Genomic DNA, 27,140 nt, shown 5'->3' with positions numbered 1-27,140 from the left:
TTATGTTCATTATTATATTAATAATGTAGTTATCAATGCTTGTGTGAGAGTGATTTTTCTAACAATAAAAGAATCTGATAGTTTATTAGCAAATAATTAGCTGATAAATATATTTTAAAATATTTTGTTCATTATCTTTATATATAAAATATTGTGATTATGACAGCTGATTAAATGGTGGTGGTTTTAAAAAAATTAACACAGAAAAGATAGTTTAATCTACATTTGACAAGTTACAGATCACAAAAAAAGATTTACAACTGGTAACTTTCATTCACAATAAACAATCTTCTTCACTCCAGTTGTCAAAAGACAAGATAGTTTACTTTTCTCAATACTTATACCATTTATAACTATTTTTAGATTGAATAGTTGTAATTTACATGAACCACCAGAAGCTAAACATGTGCTCTTTGAAAATGGTGTTTCAGTATTTTTTTTATTATTTGAAAAAGTTTTTAGTTTTCTTAACTAGTAACATGTATAAGAGTATAAACAACTGTATCAAATTCGCATGCCATGTTTCAATTTATATTTTTAGATATTTCTCAAGTATATAAAAGATAATGTATGGTAACTTGGGGGGCAACAACTATTTACCAATACCATTCTTAACAAAACTAAAATTAATATGCATATCAACTGGTATTTTTTCTCCTTGAGGATCAATTTCATCAAAGGGTAGATATTCTCACTGATTACACATACCAACTCTCAGTTTATTCTCATTGAGGATTCAAGTACCAACTAGTAATTCTCATTTAAAATACATATGCCAAATCATAGTTATTGCCATTTACAAAGAATATACACACTAATGGTTATTTTCATCATGGATATGTGTAGTTATTCTTGTTGAGAATACATGTACTAACTGGGTATTAAGAATACACGTATCAGCAATGGTGTGAAGTGCATAAAATGGCAAGAAAAGTAATTAAGATCAGTATTCATTTTACAAGTCTCTCTCTACACTTTATTTTTATCCTTTATTGATTTCAGATGAGGAGAATTTAAATATACTGTTGCAGATGCATATTTTACTCATCCAAAGTAACTAGTCAGAAACATTTCCATTTTTATCAGAATTCATCAGCAAAAATTATGGCAGTCAAAAGTACATATGCAGCACACATACATTTTGTACTATAGTGTAAAACCTCTAAGCTGATAATACACTGAGTAATTTAAGGCTACACCACATTTATTAAACTCACTCTTTACTGAAAGCATTTGTTTCTTCAGACCCCTCTTACTTAGTTCTTCATGTGTTTTAAATCAAAGACAGGTAGATAACAAATAATATTTGTTCACAAACACCACTGATTCAAAAGCTGTATAAAAGACACAAGGGAGATGGGAAGAAAATCCATAATTCCCAAGAATGTCTAATTATTTATCTATTTTACATTTATAAAAATTGTACTTATTTTCACAATTACACAATTACAAAACACCCGATTAATATGAGAAAGCAAATGAACCATACCTTGTGATGTTTTCATCTGTTAATACTCTTGAAGGGCACATGTTGGATGGAGGCTCATGATGAAACTCACTGACTGATACATTTGCTGAAAAAAATATACACAATAAATACACACAATGTTTATCATATCTCTCTAATCATATACTATGACTTTTTTTAATGTGACTATTACAGATCCAAAGTCCTAAAATAATTTTACTAGGGACAAGAAAGCTTTAAATAATGACAGATACATTAAAGTAATACTCTCTTAATATAAGAAAACTGCTTAGAAATCACATATGAATGCAATTACATAACATAATTTCAAAACAAAATAATGTGATGCCCTTTTGGTACCAGATTATTACCAAATCACAAATACATTGACTATAGCAAAATATGTCAAAACATATTAGTGTAATATACATCTGATACTAAACATCTCACTAGCATAACAAATGCATATAATGATAAGGCATATCAAAACATTACAATGTAAAACTCTTTGCATAAAAAAAATAATTAAACAAATTACCAAAATGTAATATCCTTCCCACATCACATGCCTATTGATACAAATAGGAGTATATGACATTACACAGAGTTAATAGCAACATGAACAAGAATTTAAAAACAAATAAACATCTGGCAAAAGTAAATAGTAAAATATAATCATCAGATCATTTGAAAAGTCAACAATCCTTAGTTACAAGAAGGTGGTGTAACTGTATGTAGAGCATAGTCTTGAAGAGATTCAGAGGGTACAGATGATGAGGCATGATTGATGTAAGCTGGTGGTTTTGACTTAGCTACCATTAAAATGACTCTGTCTGATGTAGCCTTTAGTGTAGCAACAGCTTCTTCATGAGTGACATTTTCCAAGTTCTTTTCTCCAACCTTTCAAAACAAAAAGAAAATGCTACAATCAACATGTGATTTAAAGTAATGATATTGATAAATTAACATGTAAACAGTAGGAACACAACCATGAGCCTTCCAGAGGTAACACGAAGTTTACTAAACATTTCAATTTAAAGCTTCTTTGGACGAATCCTATACAAATCTTCAAAATTAGTACTGTTAAACCATCGTAAACCTAGTACTATTAGTTAAACTCGTAACTTTGTATTAGGCACTTCTGAAAAAGTTCTAAATCACAGAACAAATTTAATGTTTTCTTCTGATGACTCAGGAAAAATTTTGTTTATTAGGAGCTAAATATTTCATTTGGCAATATATGCAATAAACAAAAATTAAACTTCCACAATACTGCCTCTTTTCAAAGAAATAGGAAAACATTTACTCGTATACAAATTTTTACTTACAAAAACACTAACTGAAAATACAGAAAGTGCTTTTGTACATACTTAACTGAACATATTTGAATAAAGCAGCAACAGAATTAATTTTAAAAAAGTTATCCTAAAATCCTTCAATACACTTTTTAAAATCCATAATGCAACCAATGTCTAAGAAGTTAAAGTATTTTAATTCTACTAAAGTTACAAACACTAATACTAATTTTTGCATTATTTGGAGATCTGGAATTTGAACCTAAACACAAGAAAATTATTCAAATTAATTGTTATTTGTGAAACATCAATAGTAAATATAACATAAAGTCATATAATATTGTTCTAATTTAATAACCTCCATTCACCATCACAAACATACATGGTAATGACACGACAAATACTAATAATGATCAACTTACAGCTACTAGTTTGTCCCCTACTTCAAGTATTCCTTGAGAGAAGGCTGCACCTCCTTCCATGATTTTGGTAATGAAAATACCATTGTCCCCTGGTACGTGTTCATTTCCTATTCCTCCTGCAATACTAAATCCTAGACCCCTGGTCCCTTTCAGTAGTTCCATTTCAATAATGTGACTGTGTTGCTGTTGTCTTCGCTTCACAAACTTGAAGAAATTCAAATACAATGTAAAACCAAAAATTAACAAATTAATACACTTTCTTGAACATACTCAAGTGCCAAAAATTAAAACTGTATAATAAGAAATATAATGTTTACTTAATGTTGTGTTGGTTTTTCTATAGGTCAGAATTTCAGTTTACTTCTATGTTACCTTTATCATCCTGTTAAACCAAATATAAAAATCAATAAAGAAAATTAAACTTTTAAAAGAATTCTTTTTGATACAATTTTTTTTCAAGGAATGACAGATTTAAAATAATGAAACATGTTTAAAAGCCAGTGTAATTAACTAGTCAAAAACAGTATTTATAACAAAACATTACAAGGGCATAATAAAAGCTTATAAGTAATTAAAAACCTAAATATATATCATGCTGTGAAATGTTGTTAATGAATGTTAATGAACTTAGAGCAAGAGTAAATGATGAAATGTTGCTAAAAATATAACATTTATGAACAAATTCCATCACAATTAGAATACTGATTTTTCTAAAGCTTGTATTAACCTTCTTTATACACCTTTGAAATTATGATGTTGCAATTTGATAGGAAATGTTTTTCATGGAACAAGATGAGGTGGAATATAGTAAGGCATAGTTAGGCTATTATGTACTTGACCAGCATTCCCTCTAAGCTGAGTGGTCACACAACAACCAGTTAAGTGCTGCACACATCATTATTCCAATTGACCACATCCTCAGTAATGGTGAGGAGTTTCCTGATGGTTTTAATGACCAACTGGTAACATTGCAAAGCAGTCTAATGGTCCAAAAGGATTGATAGTCTAAAAATATTTACTTCTTTATTTATCATTCTACATTTTAAGAAAAATAAGTTTAATAACTTATTTTTAAATAGTAATAATCTGTATACATATATAATGTATAATAATTGAAATGTGACCATATATCATAAAATACTCATCTACTAAAACTTAGCCAAGACAGGGAAGACTAAAGGTCAGTTTTATACTACTGAATACGAAACAAGTGCATGTGCACCACATCAATACAAGTTACGTAATGTTAGCTGAACATGAGTGAAGGTCAACACAATAAAAAATAATACATATATAATGTTATGAAACTTAAGGTACTTAGACTAAACATTTGTATTTTTGTGTTATAATATGTAGTCATTCTAGCATGAAAAAGAGCACAATTTGTGTTTATTTTCTTTTTTTATGATGGTTATGAATTCAGTCAATTGACATATTCCACATAATTAGAGTATGGAAAATAGCATAAAATATAAAGTCTTACTGTAAACAAATGCTTGAAATGTATTTAGGAGATTTTAGAGATTACACAAATAATATTTGAGATTTCTGGCACAAAGAATAGATTTTGTTAATCATAACACAAAATCACTTCACACTCACATTAGTAACAAAACAGACTTGATATTTGAACAAACATATCTTTAGCAACAATACTTCATTAAAAAGAACTTGTAATCTTTACTAAAAGTCTACCAAATTTTGTGAACATACACATACTGTATAAAAAGTTATAGGGTAAATACTTAACGTGTGCAGATGTGTATACGAACTCCTTGTTATACCAAGCACATTGCAAAAGGGTTAATGTATGCTGATGATCATAATCACATGGAACTATTTGCTGATTTTCAAATCAAAACAAAGATAAAATTTCTAGTTACATAAAATAAAAACTTTACTAGAAACATTTACAAGAATGTAAGAAGACATGAAAAAAAAAATTAAATTACAACAAAGGTAAACATTTTAGTAGTTCTTTATAAAAAAAACATATCACAATAACATTTAAGGCTGTGAATTCATATACACGTAAAGATAAGATATTTTATTTTACATTTGCTACAGAATTTGTAGAAAATTCATCTCAAGTTTTTAACAATTTCTCCCAATGATTTTTCCCAATGCAATAAAAAAAAAATCATCCTGGGTGTGTTGATTCAATATAGTTGGAGATTAAAGAGACAGAAATCTGTCATGTGAGTTTGAAATTTTGTATTATCATGAAAAATGACATTCCTTTCAAATGTTTATCTGTTTCAAGTTTCAGAAAAGTATTGAAGTGTTAATACAAAGAGAAATAAAAGAGTTACTAGCTAAACACCAGTCTGGATATAGTAAACATAATACAGTTGATATACCATATTTCTATTGAGCTTTCACTTGTGTACTCTTAGAATTATTACACAATATAATTATTACTGTTCACCATTTAAGTGTTATTTCAATGTCAGCCTTATTTAAAGGTAAAAGATCTATGTCAATTTTAATGATTTATAAAATAATTTTACTATAAACAAAACGTCTTAGATTATGGTTAACAACTGCTCTACTTAAGGAAAAACAACCAATAATTTAGAAGATCTAATTCAATTTGCATTGCGAGTGTAACTATTCCCCTATAAATGATAAAATACAAAGAAAACACTGTTTACCAATCTCACATAATTTCCTGCATGTTTCAGGGCTTCTACAGCAACAGAATGTGGAACATCAAGCAATTCTGTGTTATTTACTCTGAGTATAATGTCATTTACTCTAGAAAAAATGACAAAAGTTCATTATTCTACAAATTAACATAGCTTTACATAAACCTAATTAAAAAAAAGAAACGTTTAAACATGAAACCAAATGATTGAATCTTTCAACAACTACCTTTTATAATACTTAATTTCAAGTTACAAAAAAAATGGAGAAACTGTTCAAGTTTAAATACACTTTACAGTATTAACAATTCACCTCAGTCTTCCATCAACTGCTGCTCCTCCACTAGGAATAAGTTTAGTGATGTAAATACTAGAATCACCTTCAATGTGAGGATTATCTGTGCCACCTGCTATACTAAAACCCAGACCTGGATCTTTCTATGAAAACCAACAGAAAAACTTTTTATTTTATGTGGCTATTTAGAAATATAAATAAATCTATCACCATGTTATATTTATACAAAGATCAGTTAACTTATAGAAACAGAAAACTATGACCACCATCATTAAAGCAATACAAGAAATGCTATAGTAATGTTTTCATCAAAATGCATAATGGTACTTTATTTAAAAATAAAAGTTTGGTCTTTGCTAGAAAAACAAAACGCTAGCACTTTTAGTAAGTTTATTTTCTACAGCCAGTAGCACAAACTTCACCATTGTAGCATCAAACATAAATTTATTTCAAATGGACAAGACTCACAAGTTCTTTAAAACTTCTTGAAAGTTTATAATAAATAAAACTTAATAGCATTTACCATACAAGTATTTGTCTTTTCACCAGTTGCAACAACAAGAAGGTGAAAATTATAAACAATAATTAATCTACTGGATCTTCAATGTTTTTCACTTAGCTCTACTATAATTAATTGACAATAAGCACTCACAACACCTGCCTTAAACCACAGGGGTGAGCTAGAAGTTAAAAATCCCTTTGCTATGTTACAGGTACATTTAATTAATAATAATACCACAAAATATTATGCTAATATAATCCCTCTTGCAAATATGCTACACAGATGATGTGATTATTCTGTCTTAAACATTATATATATGTAAACAAAAACACAAAAAATGTATTTTCAAGTTATCATTATCTGAAGCTTCCAGTGGCTATAATGAGCCACCATATCTACTTATAGGTTAACAGTGGAATGAATATCCTTAATACAACTATAACATATTCAAATGTACTGATTAGCCATCAGTCCCATTTTTCATTACAATTTGAATGAGCAAGCACTTATACTGTTCTGCATCATATTAACTAGGCAAACCCTATCCTGCAAAATCATGTTCTAACCAGGACAATTTGTATTTTTATTTATGCTGCAGTGAATATAGATACTTCAGAAGTCTGTGGCTATTTGTTCATATCTAATTATTCCTAGCCAGTTTAATACACACAACATGGTGCTTAAAGTAAAATGTTCACACATGCACTACTGTCATACAGAACTTGTTTTTTTGTATGCTAGAAGTTAACCAGATATGTCCCACAATAATAGGTGTTACATTTAAGTCTACTTTTTTATACTAATGGTACTACTACACTAATTAATTATTTATGTAATTAAATAATGCTCGAAAAAACACAGAATATGTCCAATAAACTATCATAAATTTTCTGGTTTTCTAACTATGCCACAAACGTCGTTAGAAGTTAAGCAAAACTGGTTTATCTGTTTCCCATGCAAAAAAAAGTAAAACTGAAATCCAAACTACACTTTATTTATTCAGAAGAAAGAAGAGTAGAATAATATGCCATTTCAAAGGCAGAACCCTTAGTTTTCTATTGGTTATACATAATATATGACTTAGTCAGAAAAAACTACTGGCAAGTTTTGAAAGGAAGCACTGACAGGCAAGCATGGTAAGAAAAGTTTGATTTTCAATTAGATAACTCTGTTACTAATTAAGTTTTAAGCTATAAATATTATGCTTTGCCTGAATGATGACAATCTTCCTCCCTGCAAAAGGACTAAAAACAGACCTAGGCCTGTCTTTCTCAGAAACATTGATAAATAAAGTCTTCAGAACAGTTTTGTGGTAAGCAGTAGAGTAGCAAGCAGGGGTTTGTTGTGTACCTAGCTATCTTTAGCAATTTTACTCTGCACACAAGTACTTGTTGCAAGGTTGTTCTTCACATTTCTAGGTCAAAAGATTGCAGGTATCTTTAAACAATGCATTTTACTGTTGTTAATTGTTACTTAAAGTTAGTGTTCTGCATACATGTGCAGACACATCAAGAAACACATTGAGAAAATGGATATCAGAAAATTTTGCAAAATCCAGAATAAATCAGAGAATTTCTAGAAAGATGAATCTATTAAGAAGACAGGTGGACCACGTATGAAGTGGTGAAGAACAAAAGATGAAATTGTTGTGCCTGAAGACCTGACAGAGAATAGACTATTGAACCAAATAGGTATTGTGGATTCTTCTCAACAAGAACGTGAAGATATATCGGGTGAACAAGCTAGTACTGGAGAATTACACAAGGAGAATTGCACCAGTGAAAAGTCAACTCTGCTTTTACCAACTCTTGGAGTAGGCAATACAGTTAGCACAAATACCTAATGCCCCACAATGCATCAATTTGACCTGGTTTAATGAGCCCTTTGGCTTTCCAAAGGCTCATGAATGAAAAACCACACCTAACTGGTATAAAGTATGTCTTTGGGATGAATATTCCACATCTACTGACAAAGATTACTGTTTTGTGTTGTCATTTTTACTACAAGCACAAAATATCAAGATGAGCAAACTTCCATGTTTGAAGAACTCAATATGTGGAAAAAATGCACAGCTAAATCTTCAAATAACAATAAACTTCTCAGACACAAGTAGTCTGATGCACATTTGAACAATGCATGGAAATATGATGCTTATTTAGAATCAAAGCTTTCTGAGAATACAAGGTAGCACACCACGTTAGTGTAGCTCAATGCGTGATTGTAGAAAAAATCTAATAAATCAAAATATTTGCAGATACAATGTGGCATACAGCTATCCAAAACATAGCTCAAAGGGAAAACAATGAAATGAGAATAATGTGACATAAAAATTATTGAAATGAAAATGAAATACATACAGACAGTTGGGTAGAATTTTCTTCCAGTTGCAAAAAGGTCATTGTAGAACATTACTCTTCAAAATGTTCACTTACCCTTTCCAAAGAAATTTCTTCATACTTCCAATCTCCACAACCACTAGCCTAATGAAAACAAAAGATTTTTTAAAGAACTAAACATTTAATGTATATTCTTAAAAAGAGTCAAGAGATAATTTGTTTTGTTATGTACAAAGCTACACAAAGGAAAGTCTATACTCTGCCCACTATAGGTATCGGAACCTGGCTTCTCGGAATATAAGTCTACAGACATACAAATGTGCCATTGAAGGGTTTCAAGATATAAAGAAAAAATCATAAATATGAAAGTACATGTGAGATAAACACTTTTTAAGTGAAGAAAAGTTTATACCCTTGCTAAATGTCATAGAAAGTATAATTTTTTTACAACATAATCAAAATCCATCTTTAAAAGAAATATAAACAAAACATACATTGTTAGCTCCTCAAAAATAACGTATTTTTTCTCTGTCTTTGAACTTAAGAAAAAATCAAAAACAACAAAGATATTTTTAGAATCAACTATGTCTATTAGCTTACAAAGTTCTTGTGTCATATAACAAACTATACAGCCTGTGTGTTTCTATCTTTTCTTATTTTTGTTTCATTAGAAATTAAAGACTTACCCTTAAAAGCTTCAACCACTATCCAATCCATTTTCTATATCACAGTAATGCAATTAAATGAAACATCACATTAAATTGCATATGAAGTTTTTGATAATCCTCTTAGGTATTCAGTATAAGATTTTAAGTTGAAAAAATGTTGGAATAATCTTTCAGATCTACATTTTTTCTGGCATAGATGGCTCATTAACACTGTTTACCAGAAGAAAACACACAATAACAATTTAATTTCCCACAAACTTTTAGGGACTTAGTAAGATTTTTCTTCATTTGCTTTTAAAGTATTTATCACTATTAATTTTGTTATGTTAGAAAACAAAAGTGTAATATTGCAAAATATATAAAAACATATATGAATATATGTGCAGAGAATATATAAATGAATATATATGAAATGTGTGCAGAGATTTATTGGAAGAAAACACTTTCAAGTAAGAAAAATGTTAGCATCCAAAACAATACACAACTTTTCAAGTTGAAAGCTAGTATCTCATGTCAATATGGTTAAGGGAATGGTTAAAAATTTAGCTTGGTGAGCTCCCTTCAGAATAGAAAGAAGGAAAAAGCAAACAAGCCTCATGTATCACACGTGTGAATGTAATAAGAACATGGTCATCCTAGTACTTGCACATATAAGATCAGAGAGCCAATACGTGTATGCAATTAGTGAGCAGAAAGACAATACTTAGTGCTCTCCTCAACATTATGATCAGAAATTATTAGACTGACACCAGCTGTGGGAAGAGGGCATAGAAATTATTATTGCCTGCTCTTGGACCAACATCAGCTGCAGGAGAAGAACACAGAATTGATGATATAGTTTGTGTAATGTTGATGCGCACCTGCCTCAACTCTACTGCCAGACTCTTGGACTAATACTAGCGGTTGAAGGGGGAAACAGAAATTACATCACATAGTGAGTCAAGTCAACATATGCTCACCTTGAGTTGCCTGAACAGACATCAGTTGCAGTAGGAGGGCATGATATGTTTGTAAGTGCTCATCTCAAATATACCCTCAGACTCCTGAATCAGTACCAACTGTGGGAAGAGGGCATGAAATTTATGTTATAAAGTGTGCAATAGTAAGATTGCACACTTCAACTGGAAAGTCATCTGCTGCAGAAGGAGGGCACAAGTTGTTAGTAAATGCTCACCTCAATTGAACTGAACAGGAAACGGCTGCAGGAAGAGGATTCATATAAAAACAAAAGTGTGTTCACCTCAACTCCACTGAACAGACATAACTGCAAGAGGAGGGCATGGTACAGTGGTGCATGTTAACCTCAACTCTCTTGGACAGTTGTAAGCTGTAGGAGAAAGGCACAGTCTTGTAATTGCTTGTTTCAATGCTACTGAACAGAAGCAGACAGCATGAGAAAGGCACAGTCATTGTATGATGTCCTTCTGGCATGTTGCAGGTACAATTATATAAGGAGTGATCTGTGCTACTCTGACAGTGTCATCATTGCCCCACTTCCTACTGTTTGACACCCCTTATTCTAACCCAAGCAGTTAGGTCCCACTCATTGATGGTCCTTCATGGTTCATCACCCCAATGGCAAGGAACTGGTAATTAGTAAGGTTCTCCTTTACTCTACTCAAAGATAAAGGGGGAGGAATTTGTAGTGGGAGGCCCAGAGAAAATGCTTGTATCCTTAAAAAGCTTTTACTGAAGACAATGCAACAGATGACTGTGTAACCCTATTTTGGAAAGCCAGCAAAGCAGGCAGAGCAACCCCCTGCTGCTGGCTGTAACAATGATAGTCCATGGAATAGATATGGTATGGATTGAACAGTAGTCATATATTAAAATATACCACAAGGATGACTCATGTCTTGTGTAACAACTCATCTTAACAGTGAACATACAAGCAAGCAAGCACAGATGGTATGAGCACTTTCTGTTATCCTGACAGGCACTATTATCCCTGGGAGGCACCTCTAGCCACCTGGTGGGGTCCTGTAAACAAATGCTATAATCAGAAGGGAATGTACTTATCTGTCTAAAGATGGTGGGTAGTCTGTAAGATGGTGAGAAACAAGATAGCCAGAAGGTCAAGAAAATGAGTAATGAAGTTAAGCAAGGTAGTCCATATACCAGATTGTAAAATATTGTCCTGTGACCATCAGAAACAAGCATGAGGGAATGAGAGAAGTAAATAATTGGATGGGAAAAGATGCAGACTGTCTACAAGCAACAACATTTTATAAAGAGTAGGTCAACATACAGTAATTGTTGGACCCTAAAGATAAGGGCAGAAGCTAGATATGTCCATGAATAGAATGTAGAGTTGAAGATGGAAACCCTGAAAGTGAGAGGTATGAGCTAAATAGCACACACAAGGTACAAAAGTGTGTCAAGATCCAGATGCTCACGTAAAAGTGAAATAGAAGGAAAGAAGCAGTTTCTTCCCTAAGCAACTGAAGGCTTAGTGAGAAAAGACTAGTCTGGAGAAATAAGAATATGGGAACAGTGGAAAGCAGTATAAGATGAGTCAGTAGCATTAAGTTCTAAACAACAGCAACCACAGGTAAGAAGTATGAGATATATGTCTTAAGAAAAAATGGTAGAAGTTGAAGGTTACCATTAATTCGAAAGGGCAGTGGTAAGAGCTTGCAGGATGGACAATGAGATCCCAATCAGGCATGGAAACAGGGTTAATGTGCCTGTGATAAGAAAGGATCAAAACAAGATAGAGAGAACTGGATAGGAAACATCCTGCAGTATCAGAAAAGGCAAAATGTTCAAGATAATGCTGCTGGATAACTAACAATGATGGAGACAGATGAGCCATGTCAAACAGACAGGTAAAAGGAAGGGAGATGTCCAACAGTAGGATGAGGAGGAGGAAGGTAGCAGCAGATGTACCAATGATGAATTCCATGTCTCTTACCCCAGCAGATGAATCAGATAGAAAGATACCTGGAACAAGAACGGAAAAGATTACCATATTAGAAAGTTTGGTTCAAAAAGCAATGGATCAGGAAAATCCAAATGTGAAAGCAGAATGAAAAATTGCTTGATAGAAAGGAGATGGAAGATGCTAAAGTAATATATTATATAGTTGGCAGGCAAAGAGAGAGTTCTGTTGTTAAGTGGTATAGAAAAAGGAACCAAGGTTAACCACCATGAAGAAACAACAAGAAGAATCTCAAATAAATACTAGGAGATGAGGTAAAAGATGAAAAAGTAGGTGAGCATTCTGGTAAGTATTAGACCAGACCTGGTGAAAGGCAGTGACATCCAGGGCCGAGGCATGTAGAACAGATCATCAGAAGAGAGGAAACATGAAACTGAGAGCTGGCAAGGCAAAGGTTAGTGCAGTCCCTAAGAGATCAACACCAATGAAATAAAACAGGGGAGAAAAGACCATTCTGTGGGCACAACACAGTCTAATTAAGAGAGGTAGTTTACAACCTAGCTCATGGCAGGAGAGGAAACCAACATATTAGAAACTGACCCAATATTGAAGATCCAGGGTTTGGAAGCAAAAGGTCCTGGATTAGACTTATCATGGCAGTTAATTAGGAGACCAAAGAGTTGTCTAAATAGGACATTAACTCATCTACTAGGAATGGTATCATATCTGACAGTCTACCAGGAGTTTGAGCACTTAAATATGGATAAAATACTCATCCTGGTTTAATGTGACAGACATAAAACTGTCATTCAGGGATGCTTCCTAACAAGAGGGGGAAGTGTCCATAAATAGGTGTAGACCCATTTTGGGTGAATGCACTGAAATACAGATAAAGATACTGGATTAGTCTAGCCATCCATACAAATACTAGAATACAGGAAGAGACAGAAGAACCAGTGAGGTAAAATATTCATGTGAGAAATCCCTCTGCTTGCACAAGAACAAACTGAAGAGATGCATATGTGTAACTCAAATGAATAAGCAGTTCTCATGAAACCACGGTCTCCAAACATTAAACTTGTCAAACAGAATGAGTAGGGCAGGGAAAAATCCTGGTGACTTTAAGTTCCAGTGAGTAAGATATTAAGTAGGAGTGAGAAATTGTTATAGGTGATGGTGAACACAGTTTCTACAAGATGTTGAATACATATGAAAGCAGAAATAGTAAAGAAAACAAGATAAGGACTGAAAGGAAAAGGGAGTAGAAAATTGGAGAAAATGTCTGGTGGTAAAAAGTAAAATAAACCCTGTGTAGATATGGAAGTGTGACCACAGGAGCTCAAACCATAACACTTGGGCACTTACTTACAGGACCCACTACAATGGAACTGTCACTGACAATCTCAGGAAGTCTGATACTAAGTAAAATAGGAAATTTGGGAATTGGGAAATAGGGACTAAGATAAAGCACAACAAGAGATAAGGGTTGGAGACAGTGTGAAAACAAAGTGCAAACATGAGGACTGATGAAGAGCAGCCTAAGCCCATGATTCAATCAAATCAGTAAAAAAGAGGTAAGGGAGTAAGAAATGGTAGAAGTGAAACAGTCACAGTGGAAGTGTAAAGGAAATGAGAATCACTCTCATAAATCTCTGGAGGCAGGTGGGATGCCTCAGATTTGAGGAAAGGTAAAGAAATGTTGTAAAAATAATAAGACCAATGCCAAATATCCCCTGTCCAAAAAAACACAGACAAGGCTAATTTTTAAACATGTAAAGCAAGAAAATGGATGCAGAATGGCTAAACCTGAGGAGGTAAAAATTAGATAAATTGGAAGGGCAAAGTTTGACATAGCAAAAATTGTAAGTGATTGAAAAGTAGTAAACAAACTGAGATAGGGTTATGATTAAGATGTATTGAACTAAAAGAATAATATGGCCCAAGGGAAAGAAGAAGAGTGAATGGTACATACCTGAAAATGCAAGAAAGTTTAAAGTTTCTTTTCAACATGAAGAGAAGTCCTCAAAGCATAACGAGGTGAAGAAACAATCAAATTTGTCTTCCTCACCTGCACAAGCAAACAATGGAATGGAACAAATGAAGGGACTGGAGCTGAAGACTCTGGCTGCATAATAGAACTCACTACCCTGTTGACAATGGCCATCAGATCATCCCTGGAATGTGTCTTCATAAGCCATAATAGTTACATACCGTGTGAGGAAATTAGTTACTTAAACAAGAAGTAGCTGTTACATGAACTAGTGTGTTCATAGTTCAAAGAAAAGATTAAAGAAATTAGATTCCCTAAACAATGGAAATCTGCTTCACTTAACAAGGAACAAAAACATGTCTAATATTTTAAGTGCCAAGGAAAATAATGAAAATTTACAAGTGCAAAGGCACAGATGGAGTTAGTACACATGGAGATTGTGTCATCCTCCTATTGATAGAGAGTTTTTGCTGCATAATATTGTCATTATGCAGCAGTGCAATTCACAAAAAAAACTCAGATTAGGTGGAAGTTTTCTCAACAAATCTCTAAGGCAAATGTACGGGAAAGATGTGTATCATCTCAGAAGAATAAAATAACGATTATATATATACATTATTTTAACCATTATCCAGTTCCAGAGTTTCTGACAATCTAATAACACTACATAAATAAATACTTTGTTAAAAAAAAAACTACTTACCTCACTCTCATTGCCCCCAACTAAGAGTGTGGTGAGAGCCTATTAAAGAAGTAAACACAAAATTTTAGTATTCAGTGTCAACATTTACAAATGTTAAATTTTGTAGTCATTAAATAATTTTAAATGAATGAGCATTTGGTTTAAATAAAACTACTTTTGCTTTATTCACCTATTCCCTTAACTGGTAGTTAAATCAAATGGTCCAATATTTCTTTATTCCTATTTTCTTTAACTCTAATGATTACAATTGTTTGATAAACATTTTTGGTAGTGCAAAGAATGACATGGAAGAGTTCCCAAAGTTTTGGACTAGTTCTGTCTTAATTCTGGTAGCAGTGGTTGACAAAAATATGACCTGAAATATCATTCAATATAACAACCAAGACCTGTCAGTTTAAAACATGTCAATGAAATAAATCCTTATGAATATATGTGATTGTATGTATATGCAATTTTTATTTGATGGTCAGGCTCTTAAATATGACTAATACAACCAACATCGTGGTCAAAGTATTTACTTAATACTAATTTTCTTATTTTTGCTCTTCAGTTTAACAATTACTGTTTTACATTTATTACCTTTTTATTTATTTGTTTGAAATTAAAATATTTTATGATATAAAGTCAAATGTGTAAAAGCCAAACTGGTAAATTAACTTTCAGATTAAAATAAATGGTTAGATAAAAATGTACCAAATGGGTATATATTTTTGTTTGCACAAAATAATAAATAAAGTTAAAAATATAATAATACTTATAGAAAAGAAAACTTTTGTAGAAAGACCCATTATTGATCTGTAAACTACCATTTAGTACAACTTAGTTATGATTATGACAACGGGACAAAGCTTAATAATAGGTATTAATCTGGTTCATCCTAATTTTGTTAGTCCTGTTGTTAAGTATTTGCAAAATTTTTTCAGAAGGGATACTGGAGGGACAGCTTTAACAGTTGTGGTAGTTTAATGATGTAATGTGGAAAGATAGTTCTGAAACAAGACATGTTAATAGTGAGATCACAACCACTCCTCCTCCATTATTATTGTTATTGAGTATATATTAACTCTGACATAAGTAAACATTAACTGTGTTTGCCATGTTCTTACACACACACAAATTATATTCTGAAGAAGGATAGGTATATATGTAATCACACAAATATCATACGTTAAAATCTTTTATTCAAAGGCATCAACATGTAGCATGTTTGATCAGTTATAGATAGTGGATCCAGGAGCAATATCTTGCATATTCTTCACAAAGGAAATTGTATATTTCTTTTGTTTATTCATTTTCTTTATTGCCAGGTTTGAATAGAATAATTTTGTTTCTAGTGATTTCCAGTCATTTTTGATGAGCTTTTACACTAATATACATACTGTCATAAGAGCATTTCTTTACCAGTACACTACTTTAAAAAAAGTAGCACTGCACAGGAAAAATGTTTAAAAAAAGTAGCACTGCACAGGAAAAATGTTTAAAAAAAGTAGCACTGCACAGGAAAAATGTTTAAAAAAAGTAGCACTGCACAGGAAAAATGTTTAAAAAAAGTAGCACTGCACAGGAAAAATGTTTAAAAGATGTATATCTTTTAAACACCAAAATGATTTTATGAAAAAAAATTCAATTTGGTGTTTCATGTTTATTAATTGTCATTTTATATACATGTATTCTAATTTAAATTCTTTATGTGAAAGTTTTGATGATCTATGTATAATTTACCAGGTAGGTAGGTGCTATAATAAACAAAGAAAAATTTAAAAAGCAATTTTAGCAGCTTGATTTTATGCCATAGCAACAACTACGAAATATTTAAAGTTTTCAAATAAATGATAACAGTCTGTGACACTCAACAAAAAGTAATAAATACACTTTTTATCAAATAAAGTGTACAAGAAACAGCATACAATACAAAATTTAACAATATACACGCAAATTGCTTCTCTTATAGGTGCAAGTCTAACAAAATCCTATTGTGGTTACTGAAGTTCAATAAAATCATTTTTTTATTTTTCTACTTCTACGTTGTAGCAATAAACTTTTGGAAAAGCTTTAGTATTGGCCTAGAGTTACTATAAGCTTTGAAATAATGTGAAACCGTTAGAATGACTGTAAATTCGGAATAACTTTACCGTTTGAAAAGTTACATCACTAAAGCTAACTACAACCAGCACTTTGTTGTTTACAGGAATATCTCACTGCTTTAAGGAGACACAGATATCTCCAAAAATATCGATTTAGCTGTTTTTCTTTCTGTTGGAAGATTAAAGGAAACATTTCTAGAATCTAACAACTTAGAGAATAAGTTTGTTTACACAATACACGTAAACGACAAGCTGGAACATCCACAGCAGCAACTATACAATGACTTGCAGTGGCATTGTGGTAGAGGGTGAAGCTCCCCCTTCTTAAAAAAAATCATAAAAAACTGGCCATTCAATAAACTTTCCCGTCTAAATGTTAGTAAGTGTGATTAGGGCCTTCGGGGAGTTCAGAAAATGGAACGAAAATCAAAAAACGAGATTTAAAATTTACGAAATATTCCGGAACGTGGTTTACCGAAAGCAAAACTCTTCCTCGGTAATAAGAAACTGCACATTGTTAACTATCGTCTTTTGAAGCTTAATTTTTTTAAATAAATAGTGCAACATATCCTTTATTAAATGTAAAACCACTCGGTAAAAGAAGTTTCGCGAAGGACTGTTACTTATCACTGCAATGTTTTTCAACTAATCCGTATTTCGCATTTTATCGAGGTACTCTCCTTATTACTTGCAGTTCATGATTTTGAAAATCTGACTTAAATCAAAAAGTAAGGTTTAACTTTTACCGAATAATGAAGTGTTTGTTCTTAATGAGTGCGAAACATTCGATAAAAACTAGCTTTAGATTATTTCATTAATTTATCATTTTGGATTTTTCTTTTATTGTTATTTAGCACACAACATTAATTATAATGAATGATTTTTCAGTACTGGTTTAGGTTTTCGAAAACTGAACAATAATAAACAAACAAGCTTTAATTTATACACATTCATGTGAAGTTGGTTTACCGAATCAAATGCAAAGCCATTCGACAATAAAAGAAAGTTTGCACTTCCTTATAATACGTTGCTGCGTCTTTCCCAACCTATTACATGTTTATTCTCTATTCAATTACCGTAAGACCTAAATTAATTAATATTCAGACTGTTCAATCTCCTGAATTTCACGGGAACAATGATGTTGAACGACTATGACCGACGACACACTGGACAACTGTATTTGTTTATTATGGCTTGCAAGAATAGCATACTGTCATTATTAATTCCAAATAATATTTTAAACAGATGGTGCAAACCATTTAGGTCATACAGATTACTGACATACAAAGTTTCATTCTTGCATAGTGTATGACGAAATTTAACCAAAAATAATAACAGTATGTCTGTTTGTTTTTGTTTTTGATTTCGCACAAAGCTACTGGAGGGCTATCTGTGCTAGCCGTCCCTAATTTAGCAGTGTAAGACTAGAGGGAAGGCAGCTAGACATCATCACCCACCGCCAACTCCTGAGCTACTCTTTTACCAAGGAATAGTGGGACTGACCGTCACATTATAACGCCCCCACGGCTGGGAGGGCGAGCATGTTTGGCGCGACTTGAGCGCGAACCCGCGACCCTCAGATTACGAAGCGCACGCCTTAACGCGCTAGGCCATGCCGGGCCTCTAACAGTATGTCACCAACTGGATATCTATGGGCACATCACAGTTTATGTACGAACTTGTAATTACAATTTTCTTAGTTTTTTAATTGCATACCACAATTAGAATCGACTTTCGACTAGACTTTTCTTTATTGTTTTTGTTGTCTTTTATACACTAATATTTTTGTTTCCATTAGGTAAAAATCTGTGCTCCGCACCCCCTCAAAAGTAAAATGGTTTCAACGCCACTTATGATTAGTGCCAAAAATCGGCAAGCAACACAATAATCTTTATACAAGTACCGACATTTAATGGTCAACACACGTGAATCCGGGAATCACAGGTAAATGATTATCGAACGACACTTGATTATACATCAGTAGGATGTAGTGATTTGACGGAGGGGGGGGACACAGTCCATAGTTTTGTCATAAATTACTACCTCACCTGCACTTAAAATTAAGAGGAGGGCAGAGCCAAGGTAGCCCTTTGTGTAGCTCTGTGCAAAAGTACAAACCAACAAATAAACCAGCTAATGCATTTTTAACTTACATTACTTTAAATTTTAAATTATTTCATTCGAATTTTTCCCTACTTGTAAATTAAAAAAATAGAATTTAATTTATTTGAGCAATGAGATAGTAGTGTAAAAAAGGTTTTTGTAAAGTTAGTGATGAGTTGGATATGCATAATAAAATAAATTGGGCATTTTTTAATTTGATTTTACATTAAGAACAGTCCCGTCTCGGCCAATTGGCAGTAAGTCGACAGACTAATAATGCTAAAATCCAAGGTTCATTCCCCGCAGTTGACAGAGTTCAAATATTCCTTTGTGGAGTAACGCGATAAAATAAACACTATGGAAAACGGCGTGATTAAACACACATATACACACCCCTACTTACTGACAAGATGAGACTTCACACCAATAAAGGTTTAAATGCAGAAGTAAAGGTGTGAATTTGTAAATAGAATTGAGTTATGTACAAGTGATGTGTGAAAATAAATATAAAATAAAAACTTAACAACATCACTAACATTAACATAACTCTATGATTACTATAATATTTTATGAACATAAGTTTTTAGAAGGTGGTAACTCTTCAAAATGTACAGATTTACAATTAAGCTTACATATATAAAGAAAGGTTTATAAGACTATTATTTATTACTTTACAATTATATTCGGAGTATTATTTGTTTGTTGAACTTTGCTCAAAACTACAAAGTGTATCTATAACAGCCGTCCCTAAAAGTTTGAAGTTGGGAAAGCATTTAGTCAACATCACCCCAAACTCTGGGCTTATTCATCACCAACAAATACGGTGATTGACTATTATATTATAACGACGTCACGGTCCACAGAACGCCCTACCTCCAAGCCATGCCAGACCCGAAGGTGTAGCTCATGTATTAGCACTTCATATCCATAAAAGTGTGAAATCACGCGTTTCGTTATTTCTTTATTTTTTAACAAGCCCTTCACGAGCCTGAGGGAAAAGCCTACCTAATTCGGTTTTTTTTTTAAATTTTAACTGAAAACTCGCTAAAAAGAAGACATTTCTTCCCAATTTTTTAGCGTTGGAACTTATTTAAAGTGGTAAGGTGAAATCCGTCAGCACATCACGAGCTTAACAGCCAAGCAGAAGAAGCATGGAAATGACACATAGAGGTATTCAGGAACCGTTTAGATTCACTAGGGTAGATATTGTACAGCAAGCCAAGTATAATATTATGTATGTAGTTGTTTTCAAAGTGTTTATGTCTGCTCATCCTACTGCAAACTATCGTGATGTTTCGACCTTCCCTACAGAATCGCAGATGAAATCGTTCGCATCTCAATTGAAAGCTAAATATAAAAAGGTGATAGCACAAGCATAACAGGTTAGCAACTGCTTAATTAACGATGCTGCACACTGGGCTATCTGCTGAGCCCACCGAAGGGAATCGAAACCCTGATTTTAGCGTTGTAAATCCGTAGACTTACCGCTGTACTAGCGGGGAGCGTACGATGCTGAGAATATGGGTGGTTTTACTGATGTATGTTGAATTGTATAGAGACCGAGAATACTGTATTTCACTTAAAAATTTATCAATTAACAAACAAAAACAGTCTCAAAAATATACGTTTAAAACCACATTATTTTAGAGTTTCCGGATTGAGCTTACTTTCAATATTCAACAAACAATAGTTTAAAGACACCCCTTGGCTCCTAAGGTATGTGTTAGAGTGTAAAGCATAGTTGTCAAAGCGTACCAAGAGTTTAACAAACAAATTATGTTTTTTTTTCATGTATATATTTATAGTCGTTTTATATTGCCCTCCTTTTAGAACAACGACATTAGCAAATCTATCTCTCATAGACAGTTGTTGAAGTTATTTAGGCCTCAAACGATCGCTTTCATTCTTACACAAATGTTCGAGAATAATGAGTGGATGATAAACACTTCATATTTCTTTTATTCTGCGTTTATGTGTATCATCATTTGCGAATCATATTTTCTCCAAAGATGGCCCACAATTATCGATATACCTTGATATGTTACAATGACAAAAAAAAAAAAAAAAAAAAAGAACCAACCGGCCGCCATGCTGAACACATGTTCTAAGCCTCACATTAAAACGTCTGTGGTTTTGTAAATTGTTGTTGGTCAAGTCAGAGCTGTACATTTATGCGTGGCACCCATGTTTGATTTCATGCTTAATTGTACGTTTGTTATTGGTTGTTCTTTTCCACGTGTCATTCTTCACACACTGCAGCGTACACACTTTAAACTACTTTTTCTGTGCTTACTTGTCAAGTTCACGAAATACTTCTAGGTAACTTATCTGCTGTGCAGTTCCTCATTAATTAACCCTACATACATTAACCCATTTATTTCCCTAGTTTAAACAATTAAACTTTCTGTAGTGTACATATAATGCCCTGTTGCCTACAACATTTCACGAAATCATTTATCCTATTTTGTGTGTGTAAAAAACGTACAAAAAAGGAAGAGATAATATCTAGAAAAGCTCTATATTATTAATATAGCTTTAGTGAAAAAGTCTTACCTGATCGCCATCTTGTGAAAGCCAACTATCGTTGCTCTAGGCATAAAGAATAATAAAACAACTTAAGTATACCACTCTTAATGTAACCTCTTTATCATCAGCAAATTATAAAATGTATTAAAACACTTTAAAATTAATTGAAGTAACAGTATCACTATGAGGTATAGAATTATCGGTTTTATCCATAAACCCTTCTTCATAATAAACTGTGTAATTTCTTTTTTCACAGACAACACCATATATAACTCTATTGGGTGGTAAGTAACGTGTATTACTGACTTAGGTGGGGTGAATGGTTGGTCATGGTAGGGATTTATTTACATGATGTGGGTTTTTATTTTTCATGTTATCCAAACCGACAACTGTTTTCCTTGTTAAATCTCATGTTTACAGATTTTTCAGATTGCTCTACAAATTCTTACTTCTCATTAATCTGATTAATAAGCAATAAGATAAACATAACATCAAACATGCTCGCCTTTTCAGCCGTGAGGGCCTTACAATGGTACGGTCAATCCCAATATTCGTCGGTAAAAGAGTTGCCCAAGAGCTGACGGTGGGAGGTGATGACTAGCTGCCTTCTCTCTAGTCTTGCACTGTTAAATTAGGAACAACTAGCGTTGTGTAGCTTTGCGCGAAATAAAAACAAACAAACAAAATTAGATAGTAAAGTTATAAGAAAAAAAAACGATCTTTACCTTCCAGTTGAGTAGTAAAAAAGTTTTATTTCAGCCAATTTTGCCACTGCGGCTTCACCAGGACTAGTAGTAAGAGATCATGTTTCAGCAGTTCTTGTACTGATAGCCCTGATGAAGCTACGCTGACGAAAAGTAGGCTAAAATAGAGGTTTATCCGGAGAGCAAAGAATGTTTTATAACATTTATTTTTGTCAAGTAATGAAACCGGAGTTCCCATATACATCACATACGAAGGTGCAAGCATTGAACAAGTTTAGTTTTTTCACTTTACACACTAAAATTAATGTCAATAACTTTAAACTGTGAAGAATGACTCGCTCTGACCCATAGAAAATTAAAGCCCTGCACTAATCAACAAAGGAATCAGTTAATACTTGGGCCTTAATCACTTAGTTGGAAACAAGCTTTAAAACGTAATTAAAAAATAACGAAGTCGCGTGTATGCCCTATTACACACACAATTAAAATTTAAAAAAATAAAAACAAACCCAGTTAACTGCCCTAGACAAGTATTGTAGGGGCAAGCTAAATAAAGACTAACCTTATATGAAACCTTAGGATTCAGGGTAAGACAATAATGTTATCTATCTAACTAATAAAATTATGCGAATATATATTAAAACACACTTTATTCTTCGTATCATGAACTTGGTCAACAGAAATGGTAGTACTAAAATATCACTAACTGAATTACCAACTAGTTTGTTTTTTTTTCATATGTGGGGCAGACCGTGCAAATAACACCGCACAACAAAGTTTTTGCTTCTTAAACACTGTTGGGTGTTCCTTATAGATTTTTGACTGCTGATCACGAAAATCACATCCATATTTGCCCATCACATACCGTTTCATCGAAATCTTCAGTTTTCACCAGGACATTGCCACAATGAAAAAACGATATCAGGGCAACTGGAATCTGTCAATGCTTGCTGACTACTGTTGGACACTGCAACGTGATGCACCGGACATTGAATACAAACGAAAATCTGGAGCAAAACACTTTTAATTATGTTGAACTTTACAGCGTATTAAAAACATAAACGCAATTAAATACGTTATTGCCGGTAAACAGTCAACTGTCTATTTCTCCTACGTTCCTACGTGATGAGGAAAAACTAAAACTTGTCACCACGAGGAAGACAAAAGTATATTTGTGCATACCCACCATGTACCTGTCACAATCAGCAAAAACTTTTCAGGAAGCAAAAAAAATTGTTGTGCAGTGTAATGAAGAAATACGTTATTGTTTGTTCAGTTGTTTATATACAATTTTTACACACAGGTTTGGGCAAGGGAGAAAATACTGTGTTCAGATATCGATTAACTCTCAAATCACCCACTTATTTTCAACTGTTCTCCGATGGTAGAATCCACTCACTACATCATATTAATTAGGCAGTTTTATATTTTGTATGTTACAGCAAAATGTTCAAAATGAGCGGGTGAAATCAATATTTTTTCCATGTAAAATATATAGAAAAATCTACTAGTAATTGGAAGTAGTATATGTGTGACTCGTACATTACTTAGAGCCTCTGGTCGACAAGACCGTGAACCCACAAGCAATCTGTTCATAAACAGTTCAGAACATTATGTTTAAAATCTCAAGATGGAACGAATCTGTAATTATGTTGTTAAACTAATAATCTGGATCTTCTGAACGTGAAAAAGTTAAAAGCTTTCAATCTCAGATGAGAAGCTGTGAGATATCTGTTCATTTTAACCTTTGGATATTCACAACTCAGTTTTATTTGTTGTTTTTTGGTGTGTGTTTTTTTTTCATTTAACTATTCATTCTCTCAGGTCATCCCTTAAGTAATGTCTGATTTTAGGTTCAGGAAAAGAAAAATGATTTCAAACGCTTTTAATGTTATTTAATCAATAATGTATGTTCCATTATTATTAATTACTTCCTGCCAACAATTAACAAGCTTCTGAATGCCACTTCTATAAAATTCTTGAGATTTGGAAGAAAAGAATGTAGAGAGGGTAGTTTTGATATCTTCATGTGTTCCAAGCTATTTTCCATCAAGATAGTTCTGCAAACGTCGGAATAGATGATAATCAGACAGGGTAAGGTCTGCAGAATAAGGTGGATGTGAAAGTTTTTCTCAGTCTAGCTCTTCATTCTTTGCAGATGTGATCCTTGCTTTATAAGGCCGTGCATTATTCGTGTGTAACACAACATCTTTACAATTGATCAAAGCAGGCCTCTCTTTTCTTTCAGTGCAACATTCAGGCGCTCTAACTGTTGACAATAGAAGTCTGGTGAAGGTAACCGTTATCTTATTTTTCTTATTGTTAATAAGTGCAACAAAAATAAATACTAAACACAATTTTAAAGAAAGAAGCTAAATAAATTAAACACTGCACCTCTTTCGATACAAAACGCAAATAAGTGACTTTTCAGTTTAAAGTCATAATCGTTTCTCGTCTATGTTTTACTTATTCGAAACATGCATGCACATCACAAACACGTTCGCATAGGTTTATCATTGACCTAAAAGTGACAAAAAATTTGCTAACATAACTACGCGAAAGAACAAAAAAATCACTAATCACGAGCGTGTACTAATGCTTGTGTGGAGTGAACAGTTACGACAACACGAGCATTGTTCATCCATTGCTATTACATTATACAAGAAGCAAAAATGACATAACTTTTAATTTCTAAAAGAAAATAACATTGTAAGTAACAATGAAAGTAAAGACTTCAGGTCTATTTTTAATCGCTTATTCATGTTTCAATAAAAAAAACATTTAAAATATTCAGTAACAGATGACATTCTTTAGTGTAATTTTAAAGTAACGCTACCCTTGATATTTTTGTCAACAAAATATTAAACAGTCATTTCATTTACTCTGCGTTTCAGATAAATACACATCTATTTACACCAAGTGTGAGATAACAACGATGTATTTAACTTCATATATGATCGACTAAAACGAATGAGCTTTTTGTTAATAAATACTTAATTACTACAACTGGTAGTACATTAATCATGTATCGGTATGCAATACGTGGCATTATACGGTGCCGTCATTCAAGAACAGGTTTAAAATTCATACCTCATTAGTTTATCGAGAAAACACAATCTTTAACAAAGTTATTACATAAGTAAGGTTTTAGGAATAACTTTCGTTTTGTTGTTTAAGTATTGTATACTGATTCATATAACACTGATTTTATCACAGAGATCCGACATATTTCAGATATCACCGTTAATTCAATACACTACAATATATGGAAACTTGCTACAAAACAAAAGTAAAGATTTTCTAGCTGCAAATATATATATATATAGTTTACAATAAAAAAAGTTTAAGCTAATTTTCTGTAATTGCATTTTTTAATTCTTTTGGTTTCAATGCAAAGCTCCATAGTGGCTATATAGTAGCGTTTATTAGTTCACACTAAATCTGTGGCAGTGGTGTCTTCGAGCTAGTTAAATTACTTCCCTACAACTATTTTTCCTCCTTATTTCTATTTTTTCTTTATGTTCAACGAGATAATTTAAATGAAACACTTTCAAACACTTTTTCTCGAAAAAAAACAGCAACAACAACAAAAACGATTTCTGGTGGTAGCGCACCACTACAAAAATGGTAAGACGCATTTTATTTCATTATTAAACGAAAACATTAAATCAAGTAAACACCCATGAGTACTTACTTGTCTATGAGGTTTAACTTAATTGTGACAATAAATTAGTTTTCAGTTTGGTCACAAAACAATCTGTTCCTGATGAAACTGTGTATAATGGACGGCAACTGCCTGTTGTGGAGACACAAGTATAGAGGACGATGTTTCGAAAGTCTTCCGCCTTTCGTCTTCAAGTCAGTGTGTGTAAACGCAAACGAACTTGGCAGGGGTTTAGTTTAGAGAGAGAGAAATCTGAATAATTCTCTCCCCAACAAGGGTAGTTAGGAACGTTGTGGTTCCTCTTCGTCCTCTCACATGAAAGATTATTTAACCTTTCGTAAGAATTTACCTGTATTTTATTTTGACTTGTTTAAGGTGATGAAGTGCGGTGGGGAAGTACGAAAATGACGTGTGAGAAAAAAGAACGAGATAAAGGTGACATAAGGGTAGTAGGCCAGGTCAGAACCCGTGGTCAGAATAGCCTGACGGCCGACGATTCGAAAAATTAACTCAAACGGCACCCTTCAGGGCCAGGCAAAAATGTTGCCTTGGCTGGGATCTAAAATTCCAATGCCAAAGATTTAGGTGTGGGGGAAAACGGGAGTAACCCGAGAAAACCCACTTTCACGGGCTGGGCACCGAAACATCTACTCAGACCGTGCCCGGAAGTAGCTGGAAAGAAAATCATGGTTATTAATTAATACATATTGGAATGAAAAAGAAAACAAGTGGATGAAGGCAAAAGTATAGAAGTGGCCGGTGACTATGAAAACTGCAAGCTGTGGTCTTGTAGAACAGGCAGGAACTTCAGGTGTGAACGTGGTGATAGAGAAAAACGTGAGCTTGGTGGTGAA

The 27,140-nt window shown here is 32.9% G+C and overlaps 1 protein-coding gene across 9 annotated transcripts in view; it reads right to left on the bottom strand.

Moving 5' to 3' along the window:
- Positions 1-27,140, bottom strand: part of LOC143223081 (disks large homolog 1-like) — a 119,156-nt gene that overhangs the window by 37,344 nt on the left and 54,672 nt on the right. For 6 of the 9 annotated variants that reach the window (XR_013012658.1, XR_013012659.1, XM_076450513.1 and 3 more), the window contains 8 exons: positions 21,946-21,981; positions 15,206-15,244; positions 9,060-9,107; positions 6,144-6,268; positions 5,840-5,942; positions 3,186-3,389; positions 2,182-2,368; positions 1,490-1,574 (listed from right to left, as the gene is read on the bottom strand). Coding sequence is in view for 7 of the 9 variants with exons in the window: in XM_076450513.1 (XP_076306628.1) it covers positions 1,490-1,574; positions 2,182-2,368; positions 3,186-3,389; positions 5,840-5,942; positions 6,144-6,268; positions 9,060-9,107; positions 15,206-15,244; positions 21,946-21,981 (827 nt within the window). In the remaining 2 variants the exon portion in view is untranslated. The remainder of the gene's footprint in view (positions 1-1,489; positions 1,575-2,181; positions 2,369-3,185; positions 3,390-5,839; positions 5,943-6,143; positions 6,269-9,059; positions 9,108-15,205; positions 15,245-21,945; positions 21,982-27,140) is intronic. The other 3 variants (XM_076450520.1, XM_076450539.1, XM_076450554.1) reach the window with 1 other exon arrangement.

The sequence above is a fragment of the Tachypleus tridentatus genome, chromosome 1, assembly GCF_004210375.1.
Source record: "Tachypleus tridentatus isolate NWPU-2018 chromosome 1, ASM421037v1, whole genome shotgun sequence".
In the NCBI taxonomy this organism is placed as follows: domain Eukaryota; kingdom Metazoa; phylum Arthropoda; class Merostomata; order Xiphosura; family Limulidae; genus Tachypleus; species Tachypleus tridentatus.
This window is presented reverse-complemented; position numbering and strand designations above follow the sequence as displayed.